General features: G+C 36.7%; 2 protein-coding genes across 2 annotated transcripts in view; one reads left to right on the top strand and one right to left on the bottom strand.

Moving 5' to 3' along the window:
* CACNA2D3 (calcium voltage-gated channel auxiliary subunit alpha2delta 3) overlaps positions 1–20739 on the top strand; it is a 1718630-nt gene that overhangs the window by 1328537 nt on the left and 369354 nt on the right.
* LRTM1 (leucine rich repeats and transmembrane domains 1) overlaps positions 6329–20739 on the bottom strand; it is a 44134-nt gene continuing 29723 nt past the window's right edge. The window contains exon 3 of the mRNA XM_053720741.1: positions 6329–7685. Coding sequence (XP_053576716.1) covers positions 7234–7685 — 452 coding nt within the window. The 3' untranslated portion in view covers positions 6329–7233. The remainder of the gene's footprint in view (positions 7686–20739) is intronic.

The raw sequence follows: 20739 nt of genomic DNA, 5'->3' as shown, positions 1-20739 counted from the left end.
CCTTTACCAATCCAGCCACGGGCCCATCCATCTGGCCCATCAAGACTCACTCTCATTTCATCAGTCCATAAAACCTTAGAAAAATCAGTCTTGAGATATTTATTGGCCCAGTCTTGACGTTTCAGCTTGTGTGTCTTGTTCAGTGGTGGTCGTCTTTCAGCCTTTCTTACCTTGGCCATGTCTCTGAGTATTGCACACCTTGTGCTTTTGGGCACTCCAGTGATGTTGCAGCTCTGAAATATGGCCAAACTGGTGGCAAGTGGCATCTTGGCAGCTGCACGCTTGACTTTTCTCAGTTCATGGGCAGTTATTTTGCCCCTTGGTTTTTCCACACGCTTCTTGCGACCCTGTTGACTATTTTGAATGAAACGCTTGATTGTTCGATGATCATGCTTCAGAAGCTTTGCAATTTTAAGAGTGCTGCATCCCTCTGCAAGATATCTCACTATTTTTGACTTTTCTGAGCCTGTCAAGTCCTTCTTTTGACCCATTTTGCCAAAGGAAAGGAAGTTGCCTAATAATTATGCACACCTGATATAGGGTGTTGATGTCATTAGACCACACCCCTTCTCATTACAGAGATGCACATCACCTAATATGCTTAGCAGTGTGAGGTCAGGTGTCAGTGTTTGGATTCGGCATACGAAGAGGAGGGTGTGTGAGTATCCAGCGATCCTGATTGGCCACACGGAACTTGGTCCGGCTCGAGGATTGGTTGCTGCCGTTGTGAGTCTTCCGGGCGACGCTGAGGTCCCGGCCTGCTTTGTTAGGCACGTTCAAGTGCCGCCCTGCTTGTGAGTACCATTATCCTTCTAACCTACTTGTCAGGGTCCTTTGCGTTATCACCCTATTGGCGCCTTCCTGTTTCCCCACTACAGATTATCTTACCGTTGACACACGCTACAGAAGAGCGGCCTTTCATTGGAATATTTGGACTGATCTCCACTTCCATCACCGTGGGCGCACCTCTGTCAAGAACTCTCTGTTTTTGATTTTTTTCGAGCCCATACAGCTTGGAGTAAGACAAAATGCATAAAGAGGATGATGTGGTCAAAATACTAATTTGCCTAATAATTCTGCACTCCCTGTATTGGTTACTATGACAACCGGCGGACCTGCGCAGTGTGTAATGCAAGACGCCGGGGACACTTCCGGTAGCTACGTGGTGATGGTGGTGGGTAAAGTTTAAAATGTATTCTAACTTGTAATGTTTTTAATGGTCTGAGGACGGGGCTAACTACCCTGAAACGTCACTGAACTAATGTATTAAAGTATCTTATTTAAGACCCGGCGAGTGCGCTCCTATTTTGAACTTTTGCATAACCTTTTGATTGCATCCCGGGCATTTTACAATATAGAAAGTGAGTGCAGTGCCCTACATACAATTGATATATATATATAAATTTAGCTTTGTGTACTTCACGGAAACTATGTACTTTTAAGTGACACAAATCATCACACAAATCATCTTTAGCACATATAAGCTGGACATAGCATAGCATCTAATAATAAATAGCACTGATAACAGAGTCCAAGCCCAGGTGTTCCTGAGAGCTCAGTTACCAACTACCATACCCCCAATGGCAGGCACATATATGATTTGTGAAATGGAAAATGTGATTTTTAAGTGGCACTTAAAGCTACATAGTTTCCCTGAAGTACACAGAGCTACATAGTTTCCCTAAAGTACACAGAGCTAAATTACTTTTGATTTGCTCATAGGGGCCAGCAATACATAAAAACAATCTGCTTGCTAATTGCTCTCACAAATAGAACATTATTTGTTGCATTCTGATACATTTTTTACACATTTGCAAAACATTTCACTTAAACTATTACATTTAATGATTTTTTTTAATTTCAATATTTTATTTTCCCCTTTCATGCACATAGAAAAAAACATTAAACAAATGATAGTTCAGGCAATTCAATTAAAAATTCCACAACAACAAACCTTGACTAGAAAGCTATGCAGTATAGGAGGCTAGTATCAATATTCTCTAGCAGTGGATAACAATGCACGGACCATTAGGTGGAGCTGTTACACATGTAAAAAAAATGCCAATAAGTGACATAATAAAGAAACTTATAGTCCTCTCCTCAGTACCAGGGACAGTATTTGCAATCCAGTAAATATATGAGCATATTAAAAATTAAAGCAAATAAATAAACCTAGCACTGATATTCCAGCATGTCCTTTTTTTCCCTGTCAAGTGGCAGTATATATTGTTTTACTTTACATTTAACCCTTATCTGTAAAGTGTACCAAGTAAGCGTGTTTTTAGTGAAGTGGCAGCAATATATGAAAAAAAAGAAGCCGTTTAACAGGAGAACATGCTGAAATGTTATGCTTTCTGTACTATAATGTTTTTCTACTTAACTGGGAGTATTAACCCCTTAACGACCGAGGACGTGCAGGGTACGTCCTCAAAAAAAAGGCAGTTAATGCCTGAGGACGTACCCTGCACGTCCTCGGTGTGGAAAGCAGCTGGAAGCGATCCTGCTCGCTTCCAGCTGCTTTCCGGTTATTGCAGGATGCCTCGATATCGAGGCATCACTGCAATAACCATTTGTAGCCATCCGATGCAGAGAGAGCCACTCTGTGGCCCTCTCTGCACCGGACATTAACGGCTACGTTTGTGGGTGGATAGGAGCCGGTGTGGGAGGCGGGTGGCGGCCATCGATGGCCCCGGATGATGCTGAGGGGGGCGGGATCGGGGGCGGGAATGCCCGGGGGGCGCGCACGGGCGCGCGCGCGTGCACGGGGGGTGGGGGCGGGCGCGTGCACGGGAGGGAGCGGGTGGGAACCGCTGCACTACAGAAAAAGTACCATTAAAATTTACTAAAAAGGGGAAATAAAGTTGGCAGTAAAAAGATCAGGCAGGTGGTGGGGGTTGGTCTGTGGGGGGGGGGAAGCTACACTACAGAAACTAAAAATAAAAACAAAAAAAAAACTTTTTATTTTGCAAAATGGGTACTGGCAGACAGCTGCCAGTACCCAAGATGGCCCCCAATAAGGCAGATGGGGAGGATTAGAGAGCTGTTTGGGGGGATCAGGGAGGTTGGGGGCTAAGGGGGGATGCTACACCCCCAGCATATGTAAATATGCTTAAAAAAAATAAAAATAAAAATAAAAAAACCTTTTATTTTAGTACTGGCAGACTTTCTGCCAGTACTTAAGATGGCGGAGACAATTGTGGGGTGGGGGAGGGAAGGGAGCTGTTTGGGAGGGATCAGGGGGTCTGATGTGTCAGGTGGGAGGCTGATCTCTACACTAAAGCTAAAATTAACCCTGCAAGCTCCCTACATACTACCTAATTAACCCCTTCACTGCTAGCCATAATACACGTGTGATGCGCAGCAGCATTTAGCGGCCTTCTAATTACCAGAAAGCAACGCCAAAGTCATATATGTCTGCTATTTCTGAACAAAGGGGATCCCAGAGAAGAATTTACAACCATTTGTGCCATAATTGCACAAGCTATTTGTAAATAATTTCAGTGAGAAACCTAAAATTGTGAAAAATTCAACGTTTTTTTTAATTTGATCGCATTTAGCGGTAAAATGGTGGCATGCAATATACCAAAATGGGCCTTGATCAATACTTTGGGTTGTCTGCTACACTACACTAAAGCTAAAATTAACCCTACAAGCTCCCTACAAGCTCCCTAATTAACCCCTGCACTACTGGGCATAATACACGTGTGGTGCGCAGCGGCATTTAGCGGCCTTCTAATTACCAAAAAGCAATGCCAAAGCCATATATGTCTGCTATTTCTGAACAAAGGGGATCCCAGAGAAAAATTTACAACCATTTATGCCATAATTGCACAAGCTGTTTGTAAATAATTTCAGTGAGAAACCGAAAGTTTGTGAAAAAGTGAACGATTTTTTGTATTTGATCGCATTTGGCGGTGAAATGGTGGCATGAAATATACCAAAATTGGCCTAGATCAATACTTTGGGATGTCTTCTAAAAAAATATATATACATGTCAAGGGATATTCAGGGATTCCTGAAAGATATCAGTGTCCCAATGTAACTAGCGCTAGTCTTGAATAAAATGGTTTGGAAATAGCAAAGTGCTACTTGTATTTATGGCCCTATAACTTGCAAAAAAAAGCAAAGAACATGTAAACATTGGGTATTTCTAAACTCAGGACAAAATTTAGAAAATATTTAGCATGGGTGTTTTTTGGTGATTGTAGATGTGTAACAGATTTTGGGGGTCAAAGTTAGAAAAAGTGTTTTTTTTCTATTTTTTTCTCATATTTTAAAAACAAATTTATAATAAATTATAAGATATGATGAAAATAATGGTATCTTTGGAAAGTCCATTTAATGGCGAGAAAAACGGTATATAATATGTGTGGGTACAATAAATGAGCAAGAGGAAAATTACAGCTAAACACAAACACCACAAAAATGTAAAAATAGCCTTGGTCCCAAACGGACAGAAAATGGAAAAGTGCTGCGGTCATTAAGGGGTTAAATAAATTGTGTAGTGTCTAGCTTTGCAGTAGTGACTTAAATTTATTTTATATTTTTATATCAGTGTGCAGATTAAAAGGGATTTATGCCATTTTCTATGTTTTGGGAAGCAATTTAATAAGTTAATTTTCAAGCACTTTATTTTTCCCAGATGTTTACTTTTAATGTTTAAAATTTTAATAATAATAAGCATGTTCAGTTTATACCAGATTTGTGTAGAAATTGTGTAGATTTTTCAAAATTTGTACAGAATATTGTACAGAATATTGGCCCCTGTTATGGGCCTGAAAGTCGGTCAATAATCGGTATCGGTATCGGCCCTGAAAAAACGATATCGGTCCATCACGAATATATATATATATATATACAGTATATATATGTATATATATATATATATATATATAAATATATATATGTATATATGTTTGTGCATATGTAGTTATATGTGTATATATGTATTTACAGACATATATACACATATAAACACATAAATACAGTACATATGTACATATTTATAGACATCTATATAAGTGCATTGGAGCCCTTTGCAGTCAAGTAGAATAGAACATGTAAAACCATATGTATGGAATATTCATAATTAATAAAGTGTTATGCTGTGTATTTACTGTAAATATTTCACATTCAATGTTATATGTATTTATAAATAGATATTCCTATATATATCTATACCTATATATAATCATGTGGGATGTGAAGAACATTGGAATGTAAAATATTTATATTTTCATGTTGGGTTAGCACACTTGAGTATAGGGTTTGCGCGCAAGTAGAGTGTTTTTTTCCACTTTTTTTGCTCCATTAACTTATGTGGTGGAATAGGTTATTACACGTATGATATCCTAATTTCAGCGAGCAAAAATTGTTTATTTTTAATTTATAATACGATCGCTACCCGACGTGCAAAAAGGTTATTTTTAGTGCAGTTAACGCTTAGCAGGAGTTTTAAATAGCACTCCCCTTGTAGCTGGCCCTAAATGAGTTTCTACACCCAGAGGATTCTACGTTCCTCAGTTTGTCTGAGAATTTTCCCAGTTCCACTTAATACCAACTTTGCGAGATCCTTTGGTATAGCATCAGACTCTAAGAAGAGTTTGGATTTTTATATTTTTCAGGATTGTAACAATTAAACTCTATGGGGTAGATTTACCAATGTCTGTCTGACATTATACGCTGTAGCATATCATGTCTGACAGACATCGCTGAATGTCGACAGCATACGCTGTCGGCATTTATCATTGCACAAGCAGTTCACCAGAACGGCTTGTGCCATGCCGCCCCCTGCAGATTCGCAGCCGCTAACAGGGGGTGTCAATCAGTTTGATTGTGTAGGATCGGGAGGATTGAAGACAGCAGCCTCAGAGGCAGCAGACAAGTTATGGAGCAGCGGTCTTCAGACCGCTGCTTCATAACTGCTGTTTCCGGCAAGCCTGAAGGCTCGCACTGAAACAAGGGCCATTCTGCCCTTATTAAATCTACCCCTATATCTTTTTTTTATATATATATATATATATGCACATATTGTTTTGGAAATTTGACAATTTGACTATCCATTTTTTATCACATCTCAAAGTGTTTATTACTGTCCCTTTAAGACACTCAGACCAGTGTTCCCTCTAAGGTAAGTTGTGTGAGCGATCCAGCAGTGACACAGTTAATAAGGGAACCACACCTTGCAGTCTGCATTGTGCAATGTTTGCTGATTGCGCTACTAATTAACTGTTTCATTGCTGGGTCGCTCACTAAACTGACCTTAAAGGGAGCACTGACTCAGACTATAAAAAAAATCTAGTTGTAGTAACAAGATGACAGGTTTAAACACTTTTAAAACATTTATTTTGAATGCAGATCTTTTGTAGGGTATAACGGTTGATGAATAGTATCAAATGCATATATTAAAAAAACACTTTTAATTCAGCAACGTATAAATAAGCTTAACATTTCTGTTTACTGTAACATAGCTTATAAATGTTTCCAATTTTAGTTTCACACATAAAATAAATAAATTACATATTTTTTTTGCTGTACTTGTATCTATTTAGAATGCATTTGTCATTTACCTGGTTTATAGATTTTATATACAAAATTTGGTGAAAAAACTAATATAAAGCTTTTTTTCAGTATAATATTATTATTTAGTAATGAAACTAATGGTTAAAGAACAAACATTACAAACAGAATATAAATAATCACATTTGCATATTACTGAAAACATCTGTTTTAAATAGACACTGAAATATATCTGGTAAACTAATCTATCACAAATACATTAAAATTGTGAGCAGCTAAAGTAATTCTCAGTTTAACCTTTTGCTTATCCCAGGTGTTCTTGAATTATTTTACAGTCTTTGTCCTTACCTCCTCTACTGGAAGTATATTCCATGAATCAACCTCCAGTTCTATAAACAAATTACACCTGAACTTGCTACCAACTTAAGATCATGACCCTTTATTATGGTAAATATAAAAAAAATAAGGAAATAAATAAATATGAGGGCGCAGGCATTATCTCAAAACTAAGCCCTTATTTTATCTGTTTACATTATTGCAAACTCAAAATCAGAATACAGGTAATAGTTTTGAGCCTTTATATAAATATCTTGTTTCAAAGGCAAGAGTAAAAAGTTAGATCAGTTTTTGTTGTGAGTTTTCCACTAGCTTACAAAATGTATTGTTTTTTTCTTTTTTTTTCTTTACTTCTTAAAAACCATAGTCAAATTTAGATCAAGCCAAAGAGTTATCAAGCGGTTCTTTTTCCTCCGGACTCCCATGTTCATTTACTGGAGCCAAGTGTTCCACTTCCTTGAGTTCCCTGTGGTATTTAGCCATAATTGCAGCATACGCACAACCATAAATAGCAGCTGCCAACATCATTAGACACACAATTCCACAAACAACCCCAGTTATTACTACGGTGGCTATGGCATGTCGCAAATTGGCTGGACGAGGTTTTGGTTTCGGTTCACATTCTGAATGGGTTCCACCATCTCCGTAATCTCCATGGAGACCGTGTTTCCCATTACTCCTGTGCTCTATGTTATGATGGTGAATGTTAGCCATCACATAGGGGGCTGTCATAGGTGGACAACTCTTATACATCTCAAAAGGAATTTTAAGGAGATCTCTTCCTTTTCGGTTATCTGGGCTTTTGCAGATTAGCTCATCAAGTATTCCTCCTAAAGGGGAAAAACACAGATTAGTAATCAATGTTAAATGGACATTAAACACTTTGAGATGGTAATATAAAATGATAATTCCTGTAATTCCATTCTGAAATTGTGAGCTTTTAAGTTCCTGTTAGAAATGGAATTACAGAATAACGTTATATGCCACAAAGCCATTGGTTGCACACTCAAGTGACTTATTTATAACTGTCCCTAATTGGCCACAGCAGAGAAGTTAAGATAAGTTACAACATGGCAGCTCCCATAGTTTTATAGACACTAAAACTTTACACTTATTTTGTCACTATTTAAACAACTAATGAAACTGTAAATAAAACATATACATGTTATGCTCAGACTAATCTTTTCTTTGAATGTATCATTCTATCTAGCATTTTTTTTAGTGTTTAATGTCCCTTTAAATATATGTGTTTTCCGAATGAGACATCAAACTTAACAATGTACCCCACATAAAATGTTTAAAGGGACACGAAACCCATAATTTTTCTTTCATAATTCTGATAGTGCATACACTTTTAAACAACTTTCCAAATTACTTTTATTATCAATTTTGCTTCATTCTCTTGGTATCTTTTATTGAAGGAGCAACAATGCTTTACTGGGAGCTAGCTGAACTCATCAGTAAGCCAATGATAAGAGGTTTATTTTTGCAGCGACCAATCCGAATCTGGCTCGCAGCTCCTTAGCCACCTAAGTATTCTTTTCAAGAAAAAGACAAACAGACAACAAAGCAAATTAGATAGCAGAAGTAAATTGGAAATTTGTTTAAAATTGTATGCTGTATCACAATCATGAAAAATAAAATTGGGTTTCATGTTCCTTTAATTCAGGAAAATAAAACTATATTGCAGTATAAACTGCAATATAGGTTTTATTTTCCTGAATAAAACATTTCTCATATATCTTTGCTTTTGCTCTTAAACACCTGAATATGCCTCTATCATTTGTTAGTATGGTGCAACATTCTACAGAATGATTGGTTAGTTCAGAGCACAAACTAATTTCCCCTGTCGCTCGCTAATTGGTCACAGCACAGGAGACTAATTACATGAATTCCACTACACTTTTCAAGAGGTGTATCTTTGAGCTGTTCTAGACTTGCAAAATGTTGTAAATTATACTAACAAAATGTTTTTTAAAATATGTGTTTGTTTTTTTGTGAATCTACTGCTGCTGATAAGGTAATCAGTCATGTCCGCTCTGGCTCCTAAGTGGTTCTTCAACTATGTGTTTAACAACTTTGCAAGGGTTAAACACATAGCATTGCAGGGTTGCTAGTGTTAACATTACATTTTTCTACTATAATGTTCTTTAACCGCATGAGCTGTCTAAGGGCTCTATAACTCAGATGAGCACTTGCCTGACTAATCAAGTCCTTTACACAACACTGTCCTGTGTTTTGAGTGCTCTCTTACATTTCATTAATGCCCTGGTAGATTTGTGATTTCAAAGGGACAGTCTACTCCAGAATTTTTATTGTTTAGAAATATTGATAATCCCTTTATTACCCATTCCCTAGTTTTGCATAACCAACACAGTTATATTAATACACTTTTTACCTCTGTGATTACCTGTATCCAAGCGTCTGCAGACTGCCCCCTTATTTCAGTTCTTTTGGCAGCCTTGCATTTTAGCCAGTCAGTGGTGTCTCATAAGTAACTTCACGGGAGTGAGCATAATGTTATCTATATGGCACACATGTACTAGCACTGTAAAAATTTGCATATGAGCCTACCTTGATTTAGCTTTTAACAAAGAATATCAAGAGAACAAAGCAAATGTGCCAATTAAAGTAAATTAAAAAGTTATTTAAAACCGAAACCAATCACTGCATAGGATGCTGCAGAGTCAGGTTTCTGAAACCTGCAGGATGTACTCCAGCATCTCTGGGGGGGACAGGAGGGCACTAGCCCCCCTCCCAGCATAATGAGTAACCACCATGTGCCCATAAACAGTGCTTACTCCTTGCTTTCCCACCCCAGCTCTACCCGACTCTGCCTGTGACTAGGGATGGACAAATGTGTTTATATTCGAATTCGAATGTTAGAACGAATGTTATTGTAGAAATTCGATTTACATATTCGAATGTTGATAAGAACGAATATTCATAAAAATTCAATTTTTGAATGTTATTTACAGTTTTCGAATGTGATGTTCGGATTCAAATGTGACATTCGAATATTACATTTATAAAACACAGTTGTAGACTAGAAATACTATTTCAAATTTGAATGTGACATTTGAATTCGAATGTAGCATCTGAATTTGAATATTACATTTATAAAACACAGTTGTAGACTAAAATTACTATTTTGAATTCAAATGTCACATTCAAATTCGAATGTCACATTTGAATTTGAATGTCACATTCAAATTCGAAAATATTACATTTTGAAATTGAATGTAATATAAAATACATAGCTAAACATTCTATTATTCGAACAAATATTTTCGAATGTTATTGAAAAATTCAAAAACAAAAATTCGAAAATAGAATGTTAGAATGTTATTTAAACATTCGAAATGCGATTAGAACGAACGAATGTATCAAAATTTGTTTTAAAATTTTAAATTTTTAGAAAGATTCGCCCATCCCTACCTGTGACACACCCATCCCCTTCCTCCACCCAGCCTTTTCGCCTGGGCCACGCCCACAATTTACCAGTGGGTCACTTAGAAGTGCTCTCCCCACATTTAATTTGTAGCGATGCCACTGGATACTGTGGGGGTAAAATCATAATTGTATAAGGATATGGAAATAAAAATTAACTTTCATGGTTTAGTAAAGCTACGGCCTGCTCCAGCAATATACTGCTGGGACCTAGCATAAGACATCTGGTGACCCAATGGCAAGAGGCATATGTGTGTAGCCACCAATCACAAGCTTTCTCGCTGTAGTTCACTGCTATTCATGAGCCTACTTATGTATGTTTTAAAACAAAGAATACAAAGAAAGAAGGTAAACTGAAATGTCTTTTAAATTGCTTGCTCTATATCAACAATGAAAGTTAGTTTTCACATTCACGTCCCTTTAAGTAGTGGCAACATTACTAAGCGCAGGTGTAGAAGAGCGTAAGGGCAGCTGAATAACAAATGCCAGAGACAAACATTTGTCTCTGTTTACACCCACTACTAATTTAACTGGGTATTAGCGAGGACTAGATTCTCATTAATATCAAGCAAGATGTGTATTGCCCTGCCAAAATAGTTTTCTAATCATAACAACAAAAGTGCAATTATAGCTTTTGTAATAAAAATGACAGAACAGGAGAATTGCAATGGTTTAATCTTCTCTATGGCTTAATGGAAACTGAGACATTGGATAACGTGTGTTATGACACTGAGATACAGACCATAACCCTTTATCTGGCATACAGAAGAGATTTTCTAGGCAAAAGTCCTAGTTCCCCCTCTGTTGCTCATTCTTTCTGTGGAATTATTGGGATACAAATATGCATTAAAATCACTACTTTTATAAAGCTCTTTTTATTTATGGGATGACCCACTAGAGAAAAAAAACAGGAACACTGCCAGAGAGCTTTAAACGATTGGCTCAAATTGTTCTGCGATTTGTGTTACTGACAAAAACTAGTCTGTTGCCCAAATCAGTGATCTTAGCTCCCAAAAAGAATAAATTAACAACCCTAAAAAAAAATATTAATTTGACAATCTAGTTATTAATCTTCTGTAATGCAAAGGAACTGATATAAATAACATTAAATGGAATGTTCTAGCACAAACTATAACTATTTTAACCACCAGCACACAGGGATAACTAAGATATATTTTAAGATATATGTTTTTGACAAAAGGTAAATACAATGATCACACATTCTCTCACTTGGGTTCTAGTATAGATATTATTTAAATATGACCTAATGTGAGTCCTGTGGTGACAACCATTGTCATAAATGGTCGTACAAAGTATTATTATTATATTTAGCAGATAAAGTATTCAGTAATATTTAAAAGCTCAAACTATTAAACACAAATATTGTCACCCCTCATAATGTACCTAGGCTGTCTGTTGCACATCTAGGGGTGTAATAGCTTGGGTCTCACTGATAGCGAGACCTCCGCTGTTACTGGCCTGAAAAGGCCTTTCGGTCTATAGTGAAATATCCGACCACACCATACCTTCGTTCTACAGTAGAAAATCTGACCATGCCTCTAGATTGCCTTCATGACGCCTTTCATCCTATACTATAACTAAACATACATGTGAATATTTTCAATCAAAAAACATTTATTTAAAGGGACAGTCTAGTCAAAATTAAATTTTCATTATTTAGAATTTTCCAATTTACTTTTATCATCAAATTTGGTATTCTTTGTTGAAAGCTAAACCTAGGTTGGCTCATATGCTAATTTCTAAGCCCTTAAAGGCCGCCTCTTTTCTCAGTGAATTTTGACAGTTTTTCACAACTATTCAGCGCTAGTTCATTTGTGCCATAAAGATAACATTGTGCTCACTCCCGTGAAGTTATTTATGAGTCAGCACTGATTGGCTAAACTGTATGTCTGTCAAAAGAACTGTGATAATGGGGCAGTCTGCAGAGCCTTAGATACATTCAAGGTAATCACATAGGTAAAAAATTATATTAATGTAACATTGTTGGTTATGCAAAACTGGGTAATGGGTAATGAAATGATTATCTATTTTTTTAGACATTAAAAGTTCTGTAGTAGACAGGAGCACACACTAATTAAATACTGTAAAATATAGTTCAAGCAATGCTCAACAGAAACATGATCTTTTCAATTAGGCCCTTGTTATCCTTTACTGCAGTCTATGTATCTAGGCCATTGTATGGTGTGGTCCCTTTTAGACTCTTTTATTTACTTCTACTATCCAAAAATACTAAAGTTATGACTGTTTCAGTGTAGCTTTTACTGTGCATGGAGCATATCTGCATATGTCTTGTGCACCCTCATTCCAACACGTAACCTGCTCAGATAGCCTTTGGTGGCATGTATTTATCAGTGTAGATGCAGGTTGAGTCATCTCTGATATATGTGCTCTATTATGATGTGGAATCTGAATACAGGTACAAAGGACACATGCATACTCTATCACTAGAGTTTTTACTAGGAGACGTTTTTATGATTTCTTTGTATTTTTAAAAATGCTTCTATTCAAAATTGAAAAGCATTTATGGACATCTCATTTTTCACCAGCACCAAAATGGAGTAGTAAGACATATTCAGAATCTATAAGTTCATGCTGGTCATTTATAGCTGAGGTTCTCGTAGTCCCATGCCTCAGTGGTATGATATCCTGTTGTCATGCATGGAATATTAAAGGGACAGTCAACACCAGAATTTTTGTTGTTTTAAAAGATAGATAATCCCTAATTACCAATTCCCCAGTTTTGCATAACCAACACAGTTATAATTATAAACGTTTTACCTCTGTAATTACCTTGTATCTAAGCCTCAGCAGACTGCTCCCTTATTTCAGTTCTTTTGACAGACTTGCATTTTTTGCCAATCAGAGCTGTCTCCATGGTAAATTCATGTGCATGAGCTCAATGTTATCTATATGAAACACGTGAACTAATGCCCTCTAGTGGTTAAAAACTATCAAAATGCATTTAGGTTAGAGGCGGCCTTCAAGGTTTAAGAAATTAGCATTTGAACCTCCTAGGTTTAGCTTTCAACTAATTATACCAAGAGAACAAAGCTAAATTTGTGATAAAAGTAAATTGGAAAGTTGTTTAAAATGACATGCCCTATTTGAAACATGAAAGTTTTTTTTGGACTTGACTGTCCCTTTAAAGGTTATGAGTTTGGATCTCAAAATATACCATTCATGACTTTTCAAGTGTTTCAAGTTAAGATGGACCTTGCTTATAGTCTTGAATTTTTGTTTTTACCCACATTGGATAGCCTGATCATTTTAATAGATATAGAAAATGAGAATTGGGAATTTTCAGAAGTGGAAAAGGTGATTTGGAAGAGAGCGTATGGGTGTTAGGAAATTGGCTAAATACACATCCTACCTTAAAAAAAAAAACTTAATGAAATACAAATAACCAACTAGATAACCTTGAATTTGCTTCCTAATTGTCTTAGAATAGTTGGAATTGAAAAGTTCCCACCATATGTTTATCAGAAGTTGAAAACATATGCAGTATGTTACACTTATTAGATGGTGTACAAAAGTGCTAATTCATTATTCATGTAACTAACCTTCATTCAACTTAGTGATCTTAAAGGGACACTTAAGTTGAAATAAACTTTTATGATTCCGAAAGAACATGTCGTTTTAAGACACTTTCTAATTTAATTCCATTATCAAATTTTGCACAGTCTTTTTATATTCACACTTTCTGGGGAACAAGATCCTACTGACAACGTGCACAAACTCACAGGGTATACCTATAATAGTCTGTGATTGGTGGATGTCTGTCACATGATACAGGGGGCCAGAAAATGTGAGAAAAAAATAATTATCAGAAAAAATTCTACTGCTTTTTATTATGTAAAACTGCATAGAGTTGTCCTTTAAGTAGCATGGAAAAACAGAAAATTCTTCCACTGGAAAGTTAATAACTCACCCTGAACTACAGTGACAGCATATGCAACTTCTTGAGTAGATTCTGCTCTAAAGCATCTTATACTGTTCATAGGAAATTATTTTGATTTAAGAGATTGTCTAATGAAACTTCCACCTAACCTAAATAAAGTAAAATTGCAAATTGTTGCAGAGAGAATATTCATATGCTTAACTTGGAACAAAACAAATTATATGCTACTGCATTTTGTCTAAAGTATATGTGGAATTTTGTGTAGGTTATCTTTTATACAAATGAAAAGCAACATCTAGGTTAGAATATCTTTGTATATTATTAATCCATCAGGGTTTGAATATGTATATTACTACTTTCTGATGTGAAAATGTTGTATAGTGTTTCTCAGATGATGTTGAAATAGTGCTCCAACAGATCTGCTAAAAAAAGAAATGAAAAATTCCCCTGGTGCTGCCATTTTGCCATTGTAAAGCCCTTTTAATTAATATGATATTTTGCATAGCACAAATCCATAATTCTTCTGTCAAATTATTGGTTGTAATCTTAAACAGATGGAATGTAGTTTATACATTGTGCAGAGGCACTTTTTTGACGAAAGACATTAGCCTAGCAATGTGGTTATAATGTCATAAACAGGAGGGGTTTAAGAAGATGGAATTATTTCCATGTAATATATATCTGGGAAAAAGAATCTCATGGAATACAGATACAATTCAATTTTGATGAAATGGCGTTTAGAAATGGTTTTTAACATATTCACTACCACATGAAGCATGAAATATTGCTTAGGTTTGTAAATATTGATGGCCAAACATAATTAAATCATTACAATATTGTATGTGGACCTTAAATCCTTTTAATACACATTTAAATATGTTTTTAATAAAAAACAATTCTACCAGGAGAAATCACTTTTTGATCTTTAGGCTAATATTTAACAGACACCCTACAATAAAAACTCAAAGCTCATGTGATGTGAATGATGACTGACTTCAGTCAATCAGGAGAGATGAAAGTGGGCTATATTTGCTAACACCTTCTCTACCCCATATCATTTCTGTAATTTTATACCTATTGGATGGATTCTATTGAACCTAAACAACTTTGTATTAAAGATACTTTCAGTGTACTTAACTTTTCATGCTAAATTATGGCTAAACTTAAAATATATATATATATATATATCTTCAATGTGGCTTTAATATACAGTATATATATATATATATATATATATATATATATATATATACAGTGGGGCAAAAAAGTATTTAGTCAGCCACCAATTGTGCAAGTTCTCCCACTTAAGAAGATGAGAGAGGCCTGTAATTTTCATCATAGGTATACCTCAACTATGAGAGACAAAATGTGGAAACAAATCCAGACAATCAAATTTTCTGATTTGGAAAGAATTTATTTGCATATTATGATGGAAAATAAGTATTTGGTCAATATCAAAAGTTAATCTCAATACTTTGTTATATATCCTTTGTTGGCAATGACAGAGGTCAAACGTTTTCTGTAAGTCTTCACAAGGTTTTCACACACTGTTGCTGGTATGTTGGCCCATTCCTGCATGCAGATCTCCTCTAGAGCAGTGATGTTTTGGGACTGTTGCTGGGCAACACGGACTTTCAACTCCTTCCAAAGGTTTTCTATGGGGTTGAGATCTGGAGACTGGCTAGGCCACTCCAGGACCTTGGGCGGTGTGTTTGGGATCATTGTCATGCTGAAAGACCCAGCCACGTTTCATCTTCAATGCCCTTGCTGATGGAAGGAGGTTTGCACTCAAAATCTCACGATACATGGCCCCATTCATTCTTTCATGTTCCCTTTGCAGAGAAACAGCCCCAAAGCATGATATTGCCACCCCCATGCTTCACAGTAGGTATGGTGTTCTTTGGTTGCAACTCAGCATTCTCTCTCCTCCAAACACATCGAGTTGTGTTTCTACCAAACAGTTCTACTTTGGTTTCATCTGACCATATGACATTCTCCCAATCCGCTTATGGATCATCCAAATGCTCTCTAGAATACTTCAGATGGGCCCGGACATGTACTGGCTTAAGCAGGGGGACACGTCTGGCACTGCAGGATCTGAGTCCCTGGCAGCGTAGTGTGTTACTGATGGTAGCCTTTGTTACGTTGGTCCCAGCTCTCTGCAGGCCATTCACTAGGTCCCCCCGTGTGGTTCTGGGATGTTTACTCACCATTCTTGTGATCATTTTGACCCCACAGGGTGAGATCTTGCGTGGAGCCCCAGATCGAGGGAGATTATCAGTGGTCTTGTATGTCTTCCATTTTCTAATTATTGCTCCCACAGTTGATTTCTTCACACCAAGCTGCTTGCCTATTGCAGATTCAGTCTTCCCAGCCTGGTGAATGTCTACAATTTTGTTTCTGGTGTGGACAGGTGTCTTTTATACTGATAACAAGTTCAAACAGGTGCCATTAATACAGGTAATGAGTGGAGGACAGAGGAGCCTCTTAAAGAAGAAGATACAGGTCTGTGAAAGCCAGATATCTTGCTTGTTTGTAGGTGACCAAATACCTATTTTCCACCATACTATGCAAATAAATTCTTTCCAAATCAGACAATCTAATTGTCTGGATTTGTTTCCACATTTTGTCTCTCATAGTTGAGGTATACCTATAATGAAAATTACAGGCCTCTCTCATCTTCTTAAGTGGGAGAACCTGCACAATTGGTGGCTGACTAAATACTTTTTTGCCCCACTGTGTATATATACAGGGAGTGCAGAATTATTAGGCAAATGAGTATTTTGACCACATCATCCTCTTTATGCATGTTGTCTTACTCCAAGCTGTATAGGCTCGAAAGCCTACTACCAATTAAGCATATTAGATGATGTGCATCTCTTTAATGAGAAGGGGTGTGGTCTAATGACATCAACACCCTATATCAGGTGTGCATAATTATTAGGCAACTTCCTTTCCTTTGGCAAAATGGGTCAAAAGAAGGACTTGACAGGCTCAGAAAAGTCAAAAATAGTGAGATATCTTGCAGAGGGATGCAGCACTCTTAAAATTGCAAAGCTTCTGAAGCGTGATCATCGAACAATCAAGCGTTTCATTCAAAATAGTCAACAGGGTCGCAAGAAGCGTGTGGAAAAACCAAGGCGCAAAATAACTGCCCATGAACTGAGAAAAGTCAAGCGTGCAGCTGCCAAGATACCACTTGCTACCAGTTTGGCCATATTTCAGAGCTGCAACATCACTGGAGTGCCCAAAAGCACAAGGTGTGCAATACTCAGAGACATGGCCAAGGTAAGAAAGGCTGAAAGACGACCACCACTGAACAAGACACACAAGCTGAAACGTCAAGACTGGGCCAAGAAATATCTCAAGACTGATTTTTCTAAGGTTTTATGGACTGATGAAATGAGAGTGAGTCTTGATGGGCCAGATGGATGGGCCCGTGGCTGGATTGGTAAAGGGCAGAGAGCTCCAGTCCGACTCAGACGCCAGCAAGGTGGAGGTGGAGTACTGGTTTGGGCTGGTATCATCAAAGATGAGCTTGTGGGGCCTTTTCGGGTTGAGGATGGAGTCAAGCTCAACTCCCAGTCCTACTGCCAGTTTCTGGAAGACACCTTCTTCAAGCAGTGGTACAGGAAGAAGTCTGCATCCTTCAAGAAAAACATGATTTTCATGCAGGACAATGCTCCATCACACGCGTCCAAGTACTCCACAGCGTGGCTGGCAAGAAAGGGTATAAAAGAAGAAAATCTAATGACATGGCCTCCTTGTTCACCTGATCTGAACCCCATTGAGAACCTGTGGTCCATCATCAAATGTGAGATTTACAAGGAGGGAAAACAGTACACCTCTCTGAACAGTGTCTGGGAGGCTGTGGTTGCTGCTGCATGCAATGTTGATGGTGAACAGATCAAAACACTGACAGAATCCATGGATGGCAGGCTTTTGAGTGTCCTTGCAAAGAAAGGTGGCTATATTGGTCACTGATTTGTTTTTGTTTTGTTTTTGAATGTCAGAAATGTATATTTGTGAATGTTGAGATGTTATATTGGTTTCACTGGTAAAAATAAATAATTGAAATGGGTATATATTTGTTTTTTGTTAAGTTGCCTAATAATTATGCACAGTAATAGTCACCTGCACACACAGATATCCCACTAAAATAGCTATAACTAAAAACAAACTAAAAACTACTTCCAAAACTATTCAGCTTTGATATTAATGAGTTTTTGGGTTCATTGAGAACATGGTTGTTGTTCAATAATAAAATTAATCCTCAAAAATACAACTTGCCTAATAATTCTGCACTCCCTGTATATATATATATATATATATATATATATATATATATATATATATATATATATATATATATATATATATATACAGGGACGCCACCTCCACCTTGCTGGCGTCTGAGTTGGACTGGAGCTCTCTGCCCTTTACCAATCCAGCCACGGGCCCATCCATCTGGCCCATCAAGACTCACTCTCATTTCATCAGTCCATAAAACCTTAGAAAAATCAGTCTTGAGATATTTCTTGGCCCAGTCTTGACGTTTCAGCTTGTGTGTCTTGTTCAGTGGTGGTCGTCTTTCAGCCTTTCTTACCTTGGCCATGTCTCTGAGTATTGCACACCTTGTGCTTTTGGGCACTCCAGTGATGTTGCAGCTCTGAAATATGGCCAAACTGGTGGCAAGTGGCATCTTGGCAGCTGCACGCTTGACTTTTCTCAGTTCATGGGCAGTTATTTTGTGCCTTGGTTTTTCCACACGCTTCTTGCGACCCTGTTGACTATTTTGAATGAAACGCTTGATTGTTTGATGATCACGCTTCAGAAGCTTTGCAATTTTAAGAGTGCTGCATCCCTCTGCAAGATATCTCACTATTTTTGACTTTTCTGAGCCTGTCAAGTCCTTCTTTTGACCCATTTTGTCAAAGGAAAGGAAGTTGCCTAATAATTATGCACACCTGATATAGGGTGTTGATGTCATTAGACCACACCCCTTCTCATTACAGAGATGCACATCACCTAATATGCTTGATTGGTAGTAGGCTTTCGAGCCTATACAGCTTGGAGAAAGACAACATGCATAAAGAGGATGATGTGGTCAAAATACTCATTTGCCTAATAATTCTGCACTCCCTGTATATATATATATATATATAAATATATATATATATATATATATATATATATATATATATATATATATATATATATATATATATATATATATATATATATATATATATAATTTCCAATTCATTCCAAGCACTATTTTATTTCAGAATAATTTGTTTCCATTTAAAAGGACATTAAACACCTTGATAAATATGAACATGTGGCAGAAAACAACCCAACATCATATATATAGATAGATAGATACATAGATAGAAATATGATATATAGATAGATAGATAACTAATAATTAATTATAATTAATAATTAATTATAATTAGGGTTGCACCGATACCGATACTAGTATCGGTATCGGTACCGATACCAAGTATTTGCATGAGTAGTTGTACTCGTGCAAATGCACCGATACTTAAACCGATACCTCCACTTCCTACCCATATGCTACCCTGTGGCGTTTTTTCAAACTGCATGTTCCCATTTAATTTTAAACTGGAGTGGAGACTAAACTAAAAATCGTTTACTACTGTTCTGCCAATACAAATTTCTGTTATTTGTATTATTGTAGGAGAGATCACTGTACCTCGTTCAGACAAACCCCTGAAGTACTGGGCAGTTAATAAACAGATTTCCAGCTCTGGCTAAAATGGCCCTAAAATATCTTTCTGCCCCATGCAGTAGTGTGGAAAGTGAGAGACTGTTCAACTTAGAGTCGAACCTCCATACAAATGTCAGATTGATGTTATATAACAGTCCTACAATCCAATTGCATCACCCCTTTAAATGTAATATTTTATTGTAATATTTTTTATTTATAAACATGTTCAGTGAACTTTGTGACAAAACTTTTATTATTTCATAATGTCTTTTGAATTACAGTCCTTTATAATTATAAAGAAATAATCTTAAATAATTAGTCTGTATTGTGCTTGGTAAACTGTCACATGACATTAAAAAATAAGTATCGGTAATTGGTATTGGCAAGTATTTGAAAACAAGTATTGGTACTTGTACTCGGTCATAAAAAAATGGTATCGTGCAACCCTAATTATAATAATTAATTTTCAATTTTCATATATCTACTTGCACATTGCTATAAAATAAGAGATTCAATGTTGTATGGTAAACCCAGAGAAAGAAGAAATTACCCTCTGTGTTTGCCAAACATACAAGGCTACTCACGGATTGTAAATGCATATTGTTGTTGAGAGCATTATGACAAACACCCTAGGCCAATCACAACTCAAGTGCTTATAGCTGTTGAAAACATGCACACATGCACGCTCATACAAATCACCTAGACACCAATTAGAACACAATACAAACAATTCATGTGTGCTCATGTCACCCATGTCACTGTGAAAATGTTTCAGATCTTG

This window comes from Bombina bombina, chromosome 7, assembly GCF_027579735.1.
Source record: "Bombina bombina isolate aBomBom1 chromosome 7, aBomBom1.pri, whole genome shotgun sequence".
Classification (NCBI taxonomy): domain Eukaryota; kingdom Metazoa; phylum Chordata; class Amphibia; order Anura; family Bombinatoridae; genus Bombina; species Bombina bombina.
Note: the sequence above shows the minus strand (reverse complement) of the source record. Positions and strands in the feature narration are given on the sequence as shown.